Source organism: Uloborus diversus, chromosome 1 (assembly GCF_026930045.1).
Source record: "Uloborus diversus isolate 005 chromosome 1, Udiv.v.3.1, whole genome shotgun sequence".
Classification (NCBI taxonomy): Eukaryota; Metazoa; Arthropoda; class Arachnida; order Araneae; family Uloboridae; genus Uloborus; species Uloborus diversus.
In genome coordinates this window covers 31,656,446-31,678,406 of record NC_072731.1, presented here as the reverse complement: position 1 = coordinate 31,678,406, position 21,961 = coordinate 31,656,446, and the positions used below count along the sequence as shown (strand labels likewise).

Below are 21,961 nucleotides of genomic sequence, written 5' to 3'. Positions count from 1 at the left end.
ACAAAAATGTCAACAAATGCCGGAAATGTCACGAAACTGAACTTAATATGTACTAATGTATAGAAAAAACGGTACAAAATGAAAATGCCGTTCGAAGCGAACCAAAAATTTATGAATTCCGAATTCAACATCGTGAAAATGGCTGCTTCAGAACAACTTACTGTGTAAGATAAATAAATACCTTTGTGCTGAATAGTAAAGTCAGACCAAACAACGTAAGTAGAAGCGTGTTCTGCATTAATTGTTCACTTTCGTAATACTTTTTGGTTTCTTATCTCTTTCTATATAGGTCAGAATAACCAAAAGACTTTGAAAAATCTTTTCAAATGAATAAAACGAAAAAATCATACATAACAACAAAAATCACAACACTTTTAGCATTTTCTTCGTTACCACATGCGTTTGTTTTAGTTTTTAATTCCGCCATTGGACAGTGACTGCAGTGCCCCCTATAGTTCGTTGGAGTTGCGAATTCAGAGGAACAGGGGTTACTGGGTTATATATATTGGTAAATTATAACGCCAGAAGAGGGCGACTGGTCAACTTTTCGAACGCGACCCCAGTTTCGCTGCCAAAAGTAGTTATTTGAACATCCGTTTGGCAACAACAATTTTACTTTTGCCCTTCAGCAGTAAGTTGTGATATGTAAACTAAGTTTTTAATTCATTTTACGTTGTTAATTTTATCAAAAATATTAATTATTAACCTCATTTTGAAAAGAAATTTGTTTGGGTAAAGATTTTATGTAGCTCAATATCAAGTTATCAAACGTATTATATTTGTAGAAAGTTAATTTAAAACGTTGCCTCTGAAAATTAGTGTATTGGAACAGGAATCTTTTGTGCAATTTTACTGTGATGTTTTGCTCGTTACGGGTACACGAGCACCATGATGAGAACTTAGGGCACACGAGTTACGTACATAGTGACTCTCACAATCCTTAAGTTGTAAAAGTTTCAAATGTGTTTTTCTACATGTTAATTTTCAAAGTTTTCTCAAAAAAAAGTCGTTTATGTGAATATGTAAATCTGAAAATCAAGGGGAGAATTCGTTTGTATTTGGTTCAATTAATCATCAGAGTGAAAAATTACTGGTGCTAGTTTTTTTCCCTCCCCAGAAAAGCGTATTGCCACCCAGGAAAAAATTAAAACTTCAGAAATTAATCTGAATTTTCAATTTTAAAGCTGTTATTAAAGCAGAGCTCATAGTCCTCCTATATTTCCACAATTTGTCAGATATTCTCCTATATTTTCTAAGTAACTTTTTTTTTTCTCTTCGGATGTCAAATGCTACTAAAAAATGAAAAATCCTTTGATCCATTTCTTTCTTTTTTCTCCCCTGCACTGTGCACTCTTACATCTTAAATGTTGGCATATGTACTAAACTTCTGTTTGATTATTTTTATGAAATATACAAAATATAGATGATTTCACTCGCAACTTTTAACTTGTTTTCTTTTTTTTTTTCCTTTAATGAGTTTGCTTTGTAATTTTAATAGTAAAATAAAATGTTAACTTTAAGTGTACAGCTGTTAAGGTTTTGAAAACTTTTAATTTTGTCGCATATAATCTTACATGTAGTTCAAATGACTGGTTGTAGCTCAAATGATTATTTTTGAAAATACCATGTATTGATTTTGGTACTAATATGTAGGATTGGTTGGGGTAATGGGTCACCCCCCCCCCCTAAAATTGAAATATAGATGAAGTTTTCAAAATTTTTTGCACTGATTATGTTAAATTTCATCACAGTGATTGGTTTTGCACATACAAATTGCTCCGCTTAATGTGATCACTTTCGGACAAATATAATTTGATAACAATAGCCGAAGAGAATCCTGTACGCATAAAATGATAATTTTTTCAATTAAATATAATTTATTTTTACAACTGCAAACTTAAACTGCAATGACTTAATCAAACGCAGTTTAAAATTATAAATTAGCAGGATGGAATAGCTCTTTTTTTTTCATCGATTAAACCATCCGTCCGATGCTACAAAGTCTTTTTTGCCCATTTTAAAAGCAAGGGGGAAAAGTTTTTAAAGTTTTCTCTGCATTAAAGGACCGTTTACTTGCGCCTCATTTTCTATGACTTTCGTAAACCATTTTTGGAATAAGATTAAACTTCACCAGCTTTTACAGCATGTTTTCGTCTGTTTAAATTTTCATTTAGCTTCACTTTGTTTTCAACCTCGTCACGATTTTTTTTTTTTTTTTACAAAGTAATGGCTTAGAAATTTAGTGATTAGAGTGAAGTGTTTAATGTAACTGGACAGGGAGAAAAATTCTTTTGCTTTGCTGATAAGAAGGGAACTTATTTTCCCGGACGCTACTTGTCACTGTTTCTCTTTGTACTTCTGTTGATTGAGAAACCAAAAAAGGGAAAACATTCAAAGTTTCTGAAAAAGTCATAACCATAAACGGAGACACTGATCACAATATGCAACTTTTTTAACACATGTTAATATACAAGTGTTCCGGGACTTCGTTATTCTGATAACATTAAACGAATGATACCAGTAACGGTGATCACATTGAGCGGCACCTACTGTATTTGGGCTTCATGAAATTTTTTTCTAAGTTATAGCACTCAGTCAGAAAAAATGAAAAAAAAAAAAAAAAGTTTTGCAAGTTCAACCGTTATTTTTCCAAGAAGTGTTTCTAAGTTAGCATTTATTATTTTCTTATGATAATTATTTTTTCACATATAGTTTTAATGTAGGGGGTGGGGGAGGGGGCTGAAAATATTTTCTGTCTTGAACGCATCACCAAATTTGCACCCATGGAGGAGCTGGCTATGATAGTCTTTTGGCAGTCATTAAGAATTTTTCTCTGTAATTCTTTGCAGGGCATTAACACTTCTATGATTACCTGCGTCATTTCCATGATAGAATCTTCCTTCACTAAGAAATCAGAAAAATCATTTCTATTGTCTAAGGATGGCTAAAATTTTCAGTGTGAACTCTTGGTAGTTTATCACCAATGTCGATATCTTTGTTGGTTTTGGCCTCCTTTGTCACTCCTGAAAGCTCTTCTTCTAATGATTTCTGAACTATGTGAGTTGAATAACTTTACTTCTGGAAAGAGCTCTGGAACCAATCGCATAAAATGTCTCCAGTGGCCCAAGCTCGATTGTTAGCATGCCAAAATGCCGTTGATTACTCGTAATCTACAATCTTTAGGAGTTTGGATTTTGAAAGAGGGGAAAATTTTTATCTTTGAATTGTTGCATCCATGTAAAACCAAAACTCAATGAGTAATAATATTATGTCAAATAAAATGAATCGGCGTAAGAGAGGGTCTACTGTACTTGTAATGGATTTTAAGAAAAAAGGTCTCTGTAAAATGTCCTATACTTCGTTTCACAGTAAGTTGGCACTGAATTGAAAGCTAGGCGAGCCGAATTGCAGCCGTTGTCAAGGAAACGAGGTTACTCTGCGTAGGGCGCGTGCCAGTCAGCGGCGCGACTTGCCGAATTTGGCGAGGGAAAAATAAAATATAAAATACCAAGAACGAAACAACTATCCTTGAAGTTTTCAAAGAAATTACATTTGTCTCAAATATATTTCATCATATTTTTATCACAAATGCAAGGCTGTGAATGGGATTTCATTTTACAGCGGCGGAGAGCTATCGGTCACAAAGTAATTAACAAATAATTCTGAATGATTAAAAAATTAGCAGGAAAACAAATAAAAAGTAATAATTAAAAGAAGAGAATATGCTCTGAAAGACGCATACTCTGTCTCTGGTGATTTCTTCGTTCGCTGATAAAAAGCATGTGCCCTCTCGTCAAAATACGGACCATCCAGTATGTATATATCATCTATTTCAAAAGGAAAAATAAGACGACCGAAGTTGATATATGTAAGGAGAACGTTAGCACACAGCTGTGAACATTTATCCATAGTAATAATGGGTACCAAAGGCATAGAAAAGAACCGCGTTCTTTTCAGAAGTATAACAAATGAAAAACTATCATGCATGTTCTCCAAAGCGCATCTTCGTTTTTCTATTGCAGATCCTCAGAATTTGCTAAAGGCTGTTCATCAACAAGCCTTTAGCGGAAAAAAAAAAAAATGTTAATTTTCAGTCCTTGCCTGCAATTTTATTAGTTTGTTAAGAAGTGGATCTTTTACCCTGCCTCTGACATGGAAATGGTATTCCATATGTGCCTCCTCTTATCCATATCTTATGTATATATAAATCTATAGCTTCTTTACAACTTGTGCTTTCAGAAAAAATGACTAAATTAAACTGAAATTGCCATTTAAAAATAAAACTTAGCTTTCGGGACAAAATTGATTGCATATTTGAAATAATCTGCAACCTTTGTTACCCCCCATATTCTTTACCTCTGTTTTGAATAACTTCTCTTTAATTTTTCACATGCACTCGACTTGCTCTCTGGAGTTGAGAAATGCATCCTAAGTTCGTTTAAATCTTTGCAACAAAAAAGGAACTCTTAATGTTTATAGATTATTTTCCATAATCTCTCTGATTTAAAAATCCAACTGTGCCAATGCCAACCATTTCTTTGGAATTCGGAAAAGGTGCCATTGTGTCTTTTTATACATATGTATATAAATCAAAGAAGTACTTTTGTGCAGAAAAGTAAAAGAAAATGTAACAATGATAATTCGTTACAGACACCTGTTTTGAGGTTTCAAGGATCCCATTTTTCATCGAGAAAAAAAAAAGATCGTGCTCACTTTTCTGCATTAAAACTGGGTGTTCCTTGAAACCCCAAAACACCTGTCTGCAATTCTCGGCAAATTTGTGTAACTCAGCGTTGTTTTATTATCTAAAATAACATACTTCAACCCTGTACACGCGTTTTCCTTTTATACTCTAGTAATAACGGTGAAGATCCAAGATTAAATAACCAGTTTTCGAAAAAAAAAAAAGATTGCCCTTTCTAAAAAAATTTATTCAAATAAAAAAATTTAGAAACTTCATGGGAACAATTAGCTATTACTGCATTTCGGAGCTCAGAGAAGATATTAATTTTGAATTTTTCAAAAAAAAAAAAAAAAAGGTCGATTTTAAGCTCAACTTATTTATGAAAAAAGTTAAAAATAATAAACGAAAATGCATCGAGGTTTGTGCAAATAGAAAAGTTATGGCTCTCAATTTTGCGTGACTGTGAAAGTATATGATTAACCCCGAAACTCAGTTTATTAAAAATTATTTTACTAACCCTTAGCGTAGTTAATGTAGCCTACTTTATAGGTATATTTTGGGAGTGAGTAAATTTACTTAATATAAAAAATTAATTTAAGGCAGGGGTTCTAAACCTGGGGAGGGTGGGGCGAATTAATTTCGTATTTCAAGGGAGATGTGTATGTTTCAAATTTAAAGTGAAAAAGCAAAACTTCTTCATCCAGCAGTTCATCGGTGTAAATTTGTAATAGTGAATCTGTACATACGTGTGTAAGAGCATTATATTTTTTTCCTCCATAAACTTTTCAAACGATCCAAAAAAGAAAAGAAGAAAAAAACGACTTTTGCCGTAGCAAGGATTTGTACACAACAAGTATTCGTTACATTCAAACAAAATTCGGGTTTCTTTCATTTTTTCACAATAATTTTCTTGAAGTTTGGGCTCATTATGTAAGAAACGAAAGCTATTTAAAACTACCAAGTAAAATAAATCTCGAATTCAAAGAAAAAAAATCCCATTGTATTTGTAATTGCAGCAAGTAAATAATTGAAAATTAATATTTTCATTTCATTTTTTATTTCTTACTCACGAAAACTGTTTTTAAAAATGTATTCAATTGCTTGGAAATAACGATGGAAAGCATAAATGAGAAAAAAGACCGGGCAGAAATGCTTTGACCACAATAAGGAGAGTTCTTTCAAGAGTCATAATGACAATCAGATGTTTTTCCTTGGGCGATGCGAGGTGGGGAGAAACGAGTTCTGGGGGGTTTACCGTTCCACAGGAAGCCCGCCAAGGTTAACCTTGAAAACTCAAGTCTTCGCCAAGACAAAGTCGAGCTACGGCGCTTTGATTTTCCTTTCGTAATCAAATTCTTATAAATTAAGTATATTTAACACACAACAACTTCAACTATATGTCTCAACCACATACAATCTCTATTTTTTTTTACATCATTTGGGAATTTACACCCGTTTAAACCTCCAAATTTACTAGAACTACTTCTCATCGCGGAGTAACACATCTCGTACCTTTCCCTTCAGTGCCAACTTAGATTGGAATATACTATAAAATATTTTCATTCATCCTAAAATTTGTTGGTTTTATGCAACAGTTCAAAAAACAATTTTTCAAGTATCAGAGTTTTTTAATTATTTTCTTTAATAAAGTTCTGTTGTTGCTCATTTTACTGTATGTATGTTGATTATTCCTTTCAGGTAAATTATATCTGTAATGCCAGCTTCTATTATGTCTGACGAGAAGAAATTTTGGACTGCTCCTTTTGACCCAAGATTTCCTAACACAAACCAAACTAAGTAATCTTCATTTCTTTATTAATTGAATGATTTTATTTATTAGGTATTTATTCTCAGGGCCGTATGCAAGGGGGTGGTTTATAGGGTTCAAACCCCCTCCAAAGTTTTTCATCCAAAGAAATGCTTTCCAATATTTATTCATTTTATTTTTTTATTTATTTTTTGGTAGCTGAAATAATATTGTTATTATTATTTAAACTTTATTTGTGGGAAATGAAAATAGTGTGACTGAAAAAGTGTACAAACTCATTGTGTGTTTATGGTAGTTTTGAAAAATTCATTTATTGTGTAACAATATGGCATTTTGAAAGAACAGCTCCTTCCTCATTAAGATAATCTATTCTAACAAAAATTAATAGAATACACACGAAACCAAATTTGATAGACATTATAAATGTTTCAAAAAATGTTTGGTAAAACCCCCTCTGAACTAAAAGTCTGGTTACGGCCCTGTTTATTCTTAATTATCCCACTGTATGCATTTAAAAAAAGATTAAAATTCAAAATCCCTTTTTTTTTTCTAAAATGTTTTTTGAAACCTGAAACATTAGAAAATCCGAACATATGTTTTAAAATTTACTGATAAAAACTGATTGCAAAACTAAGAATAAAACTAGAAATAAAAAATCATAAACAAAGCTTTCAAAACTTGGAACAAACATTTAAATTATTATTTAAGAATGAATAAAATACCTTGATTAGTTAAAGCCAAATCAATTTTCATTATCGGCAAAAAAAAAAAAAAAATTTCAAACACTTTTTCGCAATTTTTTTTGGAAGTTTCACTCACATTATGCAGTTTTATAAGTCATACTTGCACTAGCAAAATGAGGGGAGGGGGAGTGGGGACACAGATATTTTGTTCATAGAAATCCAAAATTTATTTTTAAGAGCTTTAAAACAAAATTTAAGTTTTTTCTCATTAGACGATTTGAAGCATTTGTTCTATGTTTTAAACGATGTAAGAAGAATAAATTATTTATTACTGCAATAAGAAGTTTAGTGCTATGCTTAATAAAGCTATATTGTTATTATTAATAAAATTTTTATTTATTGAAATATAATTCACTATTACAAAAACTACAACTAAAAGTAAAACAAATTTGAGTAAGTGATATGTACAATGATTATACAGAAGGTAATTTAAAACATTTGAATTTACAAGTAATTTACACAGATACATTTTCCTTTGCAGTATTTACACATTGATGTGCAGATAAGTTCATTTTTCAAGCACCTACAAATTATTTGAGAGCAGTTGTTTTTTTACATTTACATGACATTAATTAGCTTTAAGCACTTGAAACTGCAGGCAAACTCAAACAAGCAAGACAGTGCTTCTTATCAATTACTGTAAACCCCAATCATGAATTTAAGTTCAGGCTAAATTTTTAGGCATACTGCCCGATTGATATCTACCCTGATAAGCACTAAATAAGTTTCCGAAGGGCATCGGCTGTGGGTGATAAGTTAATCATTGATCTTTGTTTGCTGGTGGAAAAACATTTTCTAGCTTCATTTACGGACGAAAGTTACATGAAGACAAGTAGCAAAGATTCGTTAAGATATTTGAAATTTTTAATCTGGTATGCTTTTTTTTTTTTTTTTTTTTGAGGTTGGGATAGGTATAAAAATGCACCCATCAAGAAAGTCTTTCCATCTTTTCCACATTGTCACTTTTCCCCGATCTTCAAAAAAAAAAAAAAAATAGGTTGTGTCACATCTTGAAAATGAGTGGTACCCTCTTTGAGCAACTGCTTTTTTCTGACCGAATTTGGGAACAAAATCTTGGACTGGTATAAGTCGAAAGTGTTTTCCAGCTAGAAATTTAAGCCCCATCTTTTTTTTTTTTTTCCTTTTTATACAGCTCATGAAAATATGATATGCCTAAAATGACAGCGGGGGGGGGGGGGGGGGGCAACAGTTCTTACGTATATGCTACTGTATCCTCTTTCTGCAGCATCCAAAACATGTACCAAGATCCTGCAGTCAACTTCCTCATGATTTAATGGAGCTGGGCAGTTCTCAAAAGGTGGGAACAAAAAAGTTAACTTTGAGCAATTTCAAAAATTTTCGAATTTGACATCAATTTTGATTTTATTCTATAGTATGCATACCTAGAACACAATATATGAACATGAAAAGACAGCAGGTATTTGTAAAAATTGTTAATTAGCAAATTAAATCAGCAGTCTGTAGGTAAGGGATTTTGGACATTGTTGTCCTGTAGGGAACGGATTTTGGACATCATCATAACGTAAGTTTCACCATTTTTGACAATTGTTAATCTGATTTTTAACTTTTCCAATGAAAATTTTATTTACAGCTTTTTAAATTTTGCAATTTAATAATAAAGAGGATAATTAATGAAATACTTGAATGGCTATACATGCTGCTCCTTACATATAATAAAGTTTTGGAATGATTTTGAAGAAATTGATGCGAGGTTAAAAAAAAGCTTCAAATTAAAAATAATACAATTGTAAAAAGTGACATCAGTTTTAATAATGAATATTTTTTCTAATGTCATAAGGATTAAAATGATGTCTAAAAAAATTATTGAAGAAAGAAATTCGTATTTCTATTTGGAGATCGTTAAATTATGTTTCCAAAAGAAAGAAGAGAAAAAGAATTCTAAAATAATAAAAGCGGGAAAAAAAAATGCTAGCGCAGGTGATAAAGTCGCCAAAACTGGTACAGCTGACGATAAACTACATTTGTCAAATTGGAATTCTCCTCTGGTAACCTTTAGCTTATCGTATACTGTGCTGTCGCCAACGGAGGTTTGCTTGGCGATTTTAGCTCAAAATGGCTTTCAGTTCGATCATAAGCAGCCATGTTTCTACTGTAATTTATGTATTGTTCAATGTGTAACATATTAATTATGCAAAATACCAATGGATTAAAGAAGATAACATTATAATAACCTTTTTTATTGAGGTTAGAAGACAGTAGATCATCAAAAATTTTGAATAAATGGACAGAATTTATCGGCGTCAAGATCGTAACGCCTTTTGGACATCTCACATGTACGTTTAAAAAAAATTATTTTTCTTCTAAGATACTGCATAAAAGCTTATGAAAACACTTTTAAACAATTAAAAATTGATTCTGAGGCTCGATAAACACCTTTAAAATGAAAACATCATATACTTAGTTCTCAAAAAATATCATTGTAAAGATCGTAAATTTTGGACATGCATCAAATTTCAAACTTACTATTTTCTAAAATTGTTTACAAAGTGAATAATCTGTCTTTACTTTTGTTATTTGTGTAAAATATTAACAAAAAATTATTCAGTGTAAGATTCATACCTTTAAATTTTTTTTGAAACGTATGGAAATAATTTTAAAAAATTTTTCTTTAATGGTACATTTGCTCAGTTAACGTTTTGGTATGTCCAAAATTGCGCCTTTTAGGAAAGAAAATATTTTTTAAGGGCATTTAAAGAGCATTTTTTTCCATAATTTATGTCAATTCTTGTCTCTATACAGTATTATAATTTAACTCAAAAATTTTTGAGTTAATTAAAATGAAAGTTATTTGGTGTTGAAGCTTCAAAGTTGAGGTCTGTGTTTGCTCCCACCTTTTGAGAACTGCCCAGCTAGAGTTGTCGTATTCAGTGAAAATCACCGTCGAATCATTAAGAGCAAAACAAGGTAGAATAGGCAGTGCAATCATGAAAAACAGTTCTGTCTTCTTATCTATATTCCAGAGGAAACTGATCCAGTTCTCAGGAAGCAAACCATTTTCTTCAAAATGATATCTTTCTCCTATTCCTCTTGCATGTCTTGAATCTGTATCCTGAATAGCCTTCAGATACTCCATCAAAAAAATTTCGATCCTGGGTCATTTTATGTGAACGATGAAAGAACCATCATAGACAATGGCATCACAATGTATTTCTGCACTTATTCAAAAATTGGCATTCATTATTTTCATCTTCAGCAACCCTTCTCAACTCGTTTTTGTCTTCTCTCAAGTAGTCTTCATCAGTAGGCATACTTTGAGCAGGAATGTTAATGACTAGACTTATTTCTCGTTCAAAGAGGTCCATTTATTGAAATCGATGGAGGGTGAGGTTGATTTTAATAGAAGAGAAATTCATCCAGGTTTAAATTTACAATATCACAAATAGTGAAAAGCTTTGAAAATGAATCGGCATCGAATTTTAATCTTTTTATGAAACAGACTTACTGATTTTCTGTAAAAATAAAAGACTAAAAAGTTTTTTTTTTCAACCTGTGAATTTGAAGGGACTTTTGAGTCACAATTCCTTTCTCTATGAATTTGTTTAACTTTTTTTCCCAACTTGCCCAATCTTCATGAGTTGCTCCACATATTCTTCGTCTACTGCTACATTCATCTCTAACGAGAACAAATCTTTCGATGTTTCTAAAAATGGATTTTCATGTTCAGCTATTTTTCTTCAAAGCCCGACTCTTCAAGACCGTTCTTGACAACACGCTTTGGAAACTTAACATTTCTTCATTGAGCACATATAGCGTTTCTTTAAATGAGTCGAGGTAAATTTTTCAGAATGTGTAACTAAATCGATAACTTCAAGACCAACCAACATCCATCAGTTGGTTCTATGATAGACTAATTATACCCCCGGTTCCTTTCACCACCGCATTGTTTTGCTTGTAAGCATGTTCTAATCAAATTACAGGAGACACGTTCATTGTGTCTTTTGAAGTTTAAAACAAGCATTCCTTCTTCGAAGACTTATATGAAAACTGGTAACTATCGAGTATAGTTACTAAAAAGTATGTGCATCATTTAGTATAGCGATGAAATGGAAACAAAACACAGAATCAACTTCTTCAAAGTTTCAGTAAAGATATTAAAGTTGGTTGAAAGCTGTGATCTAATAAACATTAACATTAAAAGACCCGTCTTTAATACAGTGCTCCAAAATTTGAACATTGGAATGGTACTTTCTTTCTCAGATTTTAAGTTATAGAAACTTCATTGTTAGTGTCTTCATTGCATCAATGTGAATCTTTTTGTAAGAAGTAGTTAGAAACATTTTATTATACACTTCAGGTATGATTTTTTTTCTCATAAAATTAGTAAAAGCTTACTAGAAATCAATTGGGTAACGGAGAATTAACATTAACAATAGTAATAAGAAGAAGAAATTTAAAATTCAAACTTGAAATTTCTTTCTATTAGAAGTATGTTGTATTGACATTAATTTCACCCATTTTCCTTCAAGTCCTTATTCTCTTATACCCATTGAAAATAGTTTCGATTATCAGTCATAAAAAACGAGCTGCATCATGGCTGGATAATTGGACAGTTGCAATTAGAGTTCTCATAACTGGAACCCCATTTTGATATAACCCTAATTAAATGCATCTTTAAATTCAGAAACCAGTAATTACGTAGCTACATGTAGCGCTCTACTTCCAACCACTAATTTTAGGCATTTGTAAACATTTCTCAAACTGTTTTAAACTAGTTCTTAACTGTAGTTCTTAACTATATATTTCTCTTTATTACATAAAGAAGTGAATTTTTGCTGTGATTTAAATATGTATTATTCAAGATAAAATATTGTTACGATGCACAAAATCATGAAAGAGAGAGAGAGAAAATAAAATAATTTGGTATGTGAGTCATTCCAAATCAACTGACCTAATTTTTCATATCATCCCCACTCGACCATCTTGGATTTCGATGAAATTTTATAGAGGCATAGAGATGTCTTTGAAACTAACCTATGTAAATTTTCAACTTCCTAGATCCAAATCCTGAGGATCTAGGACCTCCGAAATATGTGATCCAAAATGGCGGATCAGCTTTTTGTGCCGAATTACCAAATGTAGACTAATTTTACAGAAAATTTTAGCACACTGAAAGCCTGAAATTTTAGGCGCTAAAAGTACGTTTGGCCGTTAATATATTCAAGTATTTTTGTGAATTTGAGCCCGTTAGATTTTGAGTAGCATGCACGTGAACTTGTGAAAAAGCACGATGGGGAAATTTTTTCCTGGATTTTAAGTTGTCATGAAATCTGAAAAAAAAAAAATCATTCAAAAGCTCATGCTTTGTGATTCCATTGTAAAAATACTTGAATTAATGGATTACAGTTGCAGAGCTTAAATATCTATTTTCTAAAAGATATTGACATCCAAAGTGGCTATCAAAACCGTTCAAGTGAAAAATAGCTTATTTTCAAAGTGCTGTAGCTCAAGTTTGTCACCTTGCATCTTCTTTTTGTTAAAACCATTAGAAAGAACAGATTTTTTTCCTTTCACAATAAGTTTTTTTCTTCGATCGCGTTCTTTCGTTTAAGTATAAGAAAATGAGCTTAAAATTTAGACTGTCGTAACAAATTGCAATGTTTGAGAGCAAGTTGTGGAAAAATTATCACACTGGAAGCCTGAAAGTGTGAATTTATCACACTGAGATCCTAGATCCTCAGGATTTGGATCTAAGAAAGTTGAAAATTTGCATAGGTTGTTTTCAAAAGCATCTCTACACCACTATAAAATTTCATCCAAATTGGAGATGGTTGGGTGGGGAACCCTAGGTCACTTAAGATGGAATGACTCATGAAAATGGTGATTTATGCTCTGCAGTTAGATTGTTATCAGTCTTCCCCTGTTATTGCATGCATGTCAGGAAACTCGTCAGAGGAAGAGCAAAAAAAAGGAATGAATTAATCTTCTACTTTCCGCTGAAAAATTTTTGTGTTGTGGGCGAGGGATCCACGTTAGCTATAAAATTCTTCACTCGAAAAAAACTCATGTTATATCCATTTCGCTTATTGTTGAGCTTAATAGTAGTTAAACAAGTTAGCTAAGATTTATAGTATGATTAATTTGAATATCACCATGCTCTCGGATTCCCCCCCCCCTTTTTTGAGTAGAAATGCCTTGCTTTATTTTTGTAATTTATAAAATATTTTCGCACCTTGCGAAAAATGCGACCATAGCGGAAACCCTACATAACAACCTGTTTACAGATTTCACACAACAGGGCAGAGTGTTTCGAGCTTTGAGTAACAAATCACAGCTTCTTGGTTCTCCAGTTTTCATGAGCTTGCTGCACCCTCTGTCTGCTTTCTTTTCTTTACATTTCGTCCCTAGTATTTGTAAGAAAGCTATTCAAATTATGTGATTTTAAGCGTGTAGTTGAATATATTTTCTTGTGATTTATTGCTATTTGCAGATTCTAGAATTTTTATTGATTTTCTATTTTATTAGGCACTGCTGGACAAACTATATTGATTATCATCGCTGTCACAAAGTTAAAGGAGAAGAATATGCCCCATGTGAATATTTTAAACGTGTTTACCAATCACTTTGTCCTACTGAATGGGTAATAATGAAAATCATTGCTTAATTATGATTATTTTAATTTTGATGGCTTTTAATTTTAATTAATTTCCCTGATTATTTACTGCTAAGACATTGTTGTTTGTTATTTTGTTCAAATAGTTTTTTACCTGACTGCGCGACGCAAAAGATGGTAATGTGTTTGAGTCAATGTATGTATGTTTCTTCCTATGTGGCGTTGTACAGGCTAAACCCCTTGACCAATTTTGATAAATCGTATGTCAATCGATTTGTCTTAACCTTGAGAGTGTCACTAAACACATGACAATAATAAAAATTCACCTTATCAACATTCAGTCGCCATATTGTCAGTTCGGGATTGTGTTGCACCCTACCAACGTGCTAACAAATGCAGGTAGCGCTTTCGCGGCCAGAAATTTTTGTTTTCTAAGTCTACTAATTCGTTTTTCATCTCTAACGTGTTGCATTTGTTTTTGTCAAGATTCAGGGGGCTGAGTTTCAGGACGTTTACTCTCTTGACAGGCTTTTTTAGTTTTGGGAGAAAGATTTAACTGACGGACTTTTCCACGCTGTTAATATAGCTGTGGTTGACTTAATTTCGTGAAGTTTTGCTAAAGGTCAAGCATATGTAGCTTTAAGCTGAGTAAGGTCCCTAGGGGGACTAATACAGGGTGGCGACAGGAATTGTGAAAAAAAGTTTCCTGACTTTTCCCTGATTTCCCTGATTAAGTTCACCAAATTTCCCTGATTTACGTTACCAATAATAATGGTTTTTTTTCTTTGCTCTACTTGAAATCCATTGTATGTTTGTATAAAATGCAGTATTTTAAATGTTTTAAGCTGTGTAAAGTTGTTGAACTAAAGATATATTTTTAAAAGATGCTACTTTTTTAATAAAATGATTTAAAAAAACATATCAAGTTAATTTTTTTGGAAAAAAAACCCTACAAAACAGTATATTAAATTTTTCTACATGGAAAGATCAGAGAAAATTTAAAAATACTTTACTTCCAGAAACCACTTAGCATAAGAATTTTAAGAAACTATTAAAATTGTCCTCAAAAACATGTGTATTTATGATAGAACTAAAAAGTAATTGAAATTATTTTGAACTAAGTTTCCAAACTGTATAATAATTGTTGCAATAATAACAAGTAATAGTGAAAAAATAGAAGTCATGTAGTTATTCTTATATAACTAATTGACATATTTATGCAAAACAGATGAAACCATTTGACATCCATTCATAGGGAGCTTTTCTCTAATCAAGAATATAGGTTTTAATGAATGAATACAGCATTTTAACAATAAAAAAATTAAGATATTTAAAGTAAGAAAAACAACGTCAAAAAAGCACAAATTGCCGATTACAGCAGACACATGTTTCGGCGTTTCAGGGAACGCCTTTCTCAATGCAAAAAGTAATTCGCAACTCCAACGAACTATAGGGGGCACTGCAGTCACTGTCTAATGGCGGAATTAAAAACTAAAACAAACGCATGTGGTAACGAAGAAAATGCTAAAAGTGTTGTGATTTTTGTTGTTATGTATGATTTTTTCGCTTTATTCATTTGAAAAGATTTTTCAAAGTCTTTTGGTTATTCTGACCCATATAGAAAGAGATTAGAAACCAAAAAGTATTACGAAAGTAAACAATTAATGCAGAACACACAGTAAGTTGTTCTGAAGCAGCCATTTTCACGATGTTGAATTCGGAATTCATAAATTTTTGGTTCGCTTCGAACGGCATTTTCATTTTGTACCGTTTTTTCTATACATTAGTACATATTAAGTTCAGTTTCGTGACATTTCCGGCATTTGTTGACATTTTTGTCACATAGTGCACATACGTGGCAGACTGTCAAGAGTAACGTTTAACACTAGATAATTTATTTCTATGACTATATGATTGGATATCCAAAGAAATCATGCATTTAATTCATTCGTCATGGAAATGATTTACCTGATATGCGAAATCTTGTCAAGATACATTATTCTTTCACACAATTTGAAAACCATAACCCTATAAACATATTTTTGGCGAGCTTTTATTTTTTATTGTTCAAAATCTTAACGTTCTTTCTGGATTTTTCAATCTGTTCTGCGATAAATATTTTCAAGAAAATTTATTTGCATACTGTCTATTTCAGTAGGATACTGTAGTAACAAAGGTTATTTAAATCATTTATGTGGAATTAGGTTAAGGAAAAGTGTCCAGTCAATGTTGTTAAGTTCGTTTTTTTTTTTTTTTTTCATCGAATTGAAAAACTGATATTTATTCAAATTCACTCAGAACAAAATAAATAAAATGTGCACTCACAGTTTATATATGGTGGTAGTTTTCTTTTCAGTTGATTGACCATTATTTCTTTTTACTTATCGAATTCTGTAATCTTACTATCATTTTATTCCACTCATGATAAAAATTAAAAATGGTTTAACTAAAAACGCGAAATCTCGCCAAGGCTACTTTGCTCGCACAATTCCAAAACTATAACCCCTAAACAAATTTGGCGAAACCTTTCAGCTGAGAATAAAAGGAATAAAGTAAATTCTTTCTCGGTTAAACATTTTTCATTTTGTTCTACGATAATAAATTCAAGAAAATATTTTGCATACTGTCCATTCCAACTAAATGCTGCTGTAAAATATGATTAAATTAATTTAAGATTAAAAAAAACTCATATTCTTACAAATTCATACAAAACAATAAAAATTTTTACCTGGTATAACGTTATCCAATTTTGTTAATCCAGAGTTTTATTGTTTACGCTTCCACCATTTAATACTTTTTTGAAAGAAATAAGGAAAACTAACATTATTTTGAGAAGCTCGAGAATACTACTAATGGACGAATTAATTTCTGTTGTTGAAAGCGTTTTTAGACATGTTGAATGCGTTACTCAGAACAAACTGACCGCGTTTACGTCAGCAGATACACATGGAGCGCAACGTGGCAATGTTTTAGTTGCATTCGCAGTTTTATAAATCACTGCAAGGTAGCATATTCGAGCACTGGAGTTCCGAATGAGCTTATGAACGAAAAGACATCAAGACATCCGACAAAAGATATTTACTTAAGCACACAAGTTAACTCTATTTCAAATGATTTTAACAGTATGTAATGAAAAAAAATCTTAGATTGCTTTTGTAACAAACAACTTTGAAATAAAAGAAAAAAAAAAGCAATTAGTTAATTTCAAAATATATAAAAGAAGAATACAACTTGGTTATAAAATTAAAGAATCACTTAAGCCTGAAGAAAAGAAAACCTTTATAATCTGCGGTGACAAAAAATAGTATAACGGCAAAAAACAAAGTTTAGTTCAATTTTAGCAATTAAATTAAAAACGCGAAGAAGTAATAACTTTTAAGCTTTTATCAGCATTAATTCAAAAACCAAAGATTTCTTCTTGAAATCGTGATTACAGACGCTAATTACTTCGAGACAATGGAATAAAGGCAAAGGAGCTAAGGCATTAATGAAGGCTTCCTCTTTGCCTGTATGGTTGTTTATTTTACGTAACATTAAAAGCGTAAAAGGAAATTTCAAGCTAGGTTACATAAACAGCCTAACAGACACAGAAGCAATCTTAGGAAGTTCATCCTGTGGTTAATAAGTAAGATTCAATACTTTGACGTTGAGGAAAAAAGATGCACAAATATGCGGCAGTGTATAATCACACCTCATTAATTTAACTTTTTTTTTGAACAGATAATTGGCGGAAAGTGCGTAGGGAATTAAAGTACTTAATTTTGTAAAGCAAAAAAAAAAATTTTTTTTCTTCACAAAATCAATTTTCCCTGATTTTTTGTAATTTTTTCAAATTTCCCTGATATTTCCCTGACTTTTCCCTGATTAATAAAATTCCCTGACTTTTCCCTGATCTCCCTGATTTCCCTGATCTGTCGCCACCCTGTAATAATCAGTGTTTAGACCACCCCCAAGTTACTTAATAATCCTCACAATATAAACTTTCTCAATAAACTGACAAGATTGCAAAATTTGCTGTCTTATGATCATAATATCTAAGTCGATGAAAATTAACTAAAAAGGGTAAAATAAAAAATAATTATAAAATAAAAACGAAAAACCCGACTGCATAAAAACCAAAAAAAAAAACTGTAAAGAAAAAATCAGCCCAGTAGTTTAGAATTTTATTAAGTATTACTGAATAACTACTCCATAGAAATAGTTTTATAATCAATACACACATAAGACAAATAAATTCAAAAGCAGAATAGAAGGATCAACAGTTAGGGCCCATTCAAATTTTAAGGGGTTCCTTGACTGGTCAAAACAGAATGGGCCCAGACTGTTCATCCTTCCATTTTGCTTTTGAATTTGATTTGTTTTATGTGTGTATCAATTATAATACTTTCAATGAAGTAGTTATTCAGTAATACTTATCAAAACTACTGGGCTTATCTTTTTCTTTTTAGTTTTTTTGGTTTTTACGCAGTCAGGTTTTTTGTTTTTATATTATGATTATTTTTTATTTCGCAAAATTCTTCATTGGTGAATTTTGAGATTTTCAAAGAGAATATATATGTTCTGTTTCTTTCTCAACTACAGTATATCAGTGCCCATTCTGCATCAACAATAAATTATTTCCCCAATTTAATTAAAAGCAATTAATTCTCTTAGAATTTGTTCCATACAGACACCAATTTTCAATTCTGCTGAAGTGCATTCATGTGGATTGGAGGGCAATTTGAAACTTTTTTGCTTTGCAATTGTTGTTTATTTTGTAAGATAACATGCTGCATTTTGTCTAACTGTTAAATTATCAGTCTTTAACATTTTATGTTTTTGGAATTATACAATATTGTTGTTTTGTACAGACAGAGGGCAGCACCAACATGAGGCACAATTGCCCACCTAGATTTGGAAAAAATAAAGTTGGAGTTATAACCTGTCACTTTTGAAATGTGACAACGTGATTGGATAAATGTGATGATAGCGTCGGTGCGCCATTTTGATTCTAGAGGTTTGATTTATCTGTAAAAAAAATTTTGGGCAGTCCTCGTATAGAGCTAGCAGCATGTTGGTGTTTTTGATTTTTGAGCTGTTTTTCCAGCCTCCTGCAAAGAGGCGGCGAAAATTGTATTTAAATCCATAAACATCCATCTTGCAATGTGAAAAATAATGTCGTTTTAAATGTAATTACTTTATGTTAATCAAGAGCAACTAATCAAATATTTTATGCTGAAATTATCGTCGAGACTTCATCAAAATTTTAATATCGAAAGGGATGACCGTTACCTGGCGATCTATGATGACTCATCTAATTGCTGAAATGAACTGACTTTTCCTATCAAGTGAGATATATGCAGTAAAGAAATACCGATGAACTGAGGATCTTTTCAAAAATAATTTTCCGGAAAGTTGATGTCCATAAAAGGTATAATCCATGTGAAACGCTTAGCACCATTTCAAAAGGTTTCCAGAAGCCTGTGATTTGCAATTTCCATCCAGTTGCGGACGCCGGTGAACTGCAATAACTTTGCTTCAATCCCGTGAATTTCACCAAATAATCACTAATGTGTCATTCAGAAGAAATGATCTGCAAAAAGATGTTTCAATAATCATTCCTTTGATAGGAAAGTGCATAGTTTCCTCGTCTCTGATTCAAAATTGAATGCATAGGAATCGTCGTATTCCGATGCTAACCGATGGGTTTCAGCAAAACTAAAATGAAATAATTCAAAATCATATTTGATTAATCTACTTAATCCAGTTACGAATATATATATATGTTTTTTATGTTTTTTTATTGATGGTTCAATTAACTGTTATATAATAATATGGTAGCATAATAAAATTTTTAAAAAAATGGTAAGTTTTCACAGAATTGAATTGGTGTTTATAAATTTATTGGTAATTGAATTTTTATTTGGGAGTGGGTGACCACCTGGGAACACCACGTGCCACTAAATGATAAATTTATACATATCATTTTTTAAAATTAATGATGAAATAAATACCTTAAAATTGTTGTGTTAAGAAAATGCAAAATTATACCAAATTAACGTTAAGAAATCAATTTAAATGTGTACTTCAATTAGTTGATTCTTATTTCCAAATAGTCATGAATTGTAAAATGGTGGTTGGGCACCGCCTTTTCATTTTTAAGTTATTTTTTAAACAATTAACTATTGGAATGAAATACAAGATGACTTATTACTACACTAGCTTTACTTGCACGGTTTGCCTGTAGTAGAAAATTAAAAGGTCATTTGGTTCGCCTGTATATTTACAAATAATGGATGATGAATTTCTCGCCATTTTGCTATGTTCATTTGCTCGCCCATGTTACGGTTTCACGTTATAATAATTCCGTAATTTACTCTTCCACGTTATGATAATTTGCTGGGTGTGTTCTTAAAAATGTTCTTAAAATTGGAATAGAAAAAGAACAAAATCGAATTTTCGAAAAATCGTTTCGAGGTGCTCACCCTTATGCTGTGAACTAATTATGAGTCAAGTTTTATGAAAATCGGCCGAATGGTCTAGGCACCATGCGTGTAACAGAAATCCAAACATCCAGAGACAGACTTTCAGCTTTATTATTAGTAAAGATTAGAAATGACTTTTCAGTTAACTAAATACTTTCTTCACTAGTAATTACTTTCTAACTAATGCCTCAGTCTCATTTTGCGAAATTTTTAAGTTGTAAATTAGAACAATTTCAAAGGAATTCTACAACAAAATCCAAATACGTAATTTATTTTTGATGTCTATAATGCATTTATGGATTTTTTTTGGGGGACATTCTAACATTTAACACGTATATACCCATGTTAGTTTCAATTAAGTTAGAAACTATATTCTATTGCATATTACCTTACATCAATTTATTTTAGTTTTATTATAATAATTGATTTATTTTTCATCTCAAATTTGAACTGTTATCAAAGTACTGGCAGTTAAGCTTTAAATATTACTTTTAAAGGAGCAAACATTTTGTTTTTTTAATTTTTCCCTTCCTTGTATTTTTTCCCCTTTTTATTTAATAAACAATTATAAATCAAACCAAAAAAAAAACAGTAAGCAAATTTATTTTCTTTTTGATATGCTTTTTTTTTTGTAGTGTGTAAAATCACATTTTTTTCAGGAAAAACACTTTCACAGATGAACTTAAATAGCAAAATTTTACCTTCATACAAAATTTCCAGATTACTAATTCCCATCATTTTAGATTGTTAAAAAATAAATACACCATAATAGTATCTTTATGACAGTGTACGGATACAAATTAATCTTAATAACTATATCTTTACTTCTGCATCCTAATCTTCTCCATTTCCATCCCATTCTATTTGTAGAAACGAGAAACTCAAGGAACCTTTGCTTGGGATTATTTTTCGTACTACATACATAAGTTAACTTTCAATTAAAAAAACTCAAGGGCCATGGGAGAAGTCTGAACCCCCTGCCCCCCCCCCCTGTATGCATTACTGTAAATGATCCTTATATTGTACTTGTTTGCCATTAACATTCAAAAAAGAAATCTTTAAAAAAACCATGTGCAACCCATTAAAATGTAAGAGATAGGATAATTAGTATAACAATTTTATTTTGTGTTAAAGCAATGTCTTTTTTTATAAGGCTTCTGCCCTTTTTCTCAAAATGGTACTCATTTATTAATTTTTTACCTTTTTTACTCCTACTTGGTTGTTTTTTAGCTGTTTTCCTATTTTTTTGTGGGGGAAAAAAATTGGAATCAGAACATATTCTCATAAATTAAGCTAAAAATTTGACTCTTGAGTCCGACCCACCAGAAAATTGCTTTGCACTTTTTTTTTTTTTGCAGCATCTCATGTGTAAAATGGTTTTCCTGTTCATTTTTAGGTTGAAAGATGGGATGAGCAACGTTCAGAAGGCAGATTTCCTGGGCGAATATAGGAATGTTTATAGCACTAATATGCATCTTTGAAAAATTATGTATCTTTTTGGTTATTTTCACATGAAGCGATTTTGTCAAGTCATAGAATAAAAATATTCAGTGTAGATTTACATTTGAATTTCCTTTTTTTTAAACTGAATTTGAGTTGATCTTGCTAATTTTGTTTGAGTAATTTTTCATAATTATACCTATTACATAATGTTTTAAATTATATCTACTTATCTTTTATTAGAAAATAAAATTGGTTATTTATGCTTGA

The 21,961-nt window shown here is 31.3% G+C and overlaps 1 protein-coding gene across 2 annotated transcripts; it reads left to right on the top strand.

Annotated features, from left to right (window-relative positions):
• The first annotated feature begins 587 nt into the window (after positions 1-587).
• Positions 588-21,961, top strand: LOC129234527 (cytochrome c oxidase subunit 6B1-like). 2 transcript variants are annotated; one of them, XM_054868540.1, is made up of 4 exons: positions 588-631; positions 6,383-6,481; positions 13,700-13,814; positions 21,648-21,961. In XM_054868540.1, exons 2-4 carry the CDS (start codon positions 6,399-6,401, stop codon positions 21,699-21,701), a joined length of 252 nt encoding a protein of 83 aa, XP_054724515.1. In that variant the 5' UTR covers positions 588-631; positions 6,383-6,398; the 3' UTR covers positions 21,702-21,961. The 2 variants fall into 2 exon arrangements, with proteins under 2 accessions (XP_054724515.1, XP_054724514.1); XM_054868539.1 differs by having other exon boundaries at positions 609-732.

Excerpts from the sequence above, each read along its gene's own strand:
- LOC129234527 (XM_054868540.1), top strand. The coding sequence starts at position 6,399 with ATGCCAGCTTCTATTATGTCTGACGAGAAGAAATTTTGGACTGCTCCT. Across the intron at positions 6,482-13,699 it reads CCTAACACAAACCAAACTAA|GCACTGCTGGACAAACTATA; the intron begins GTAATCTTCATT and ends CTATTTTATTAG. Across the intron at positions 13,815-21,647 it reads CACTTTGTCCTACTGAATGG|GTTGAAAGATGGGATGAGCA; the intron begins GTAATAATGAAA and ends GTTCATTTTTAG.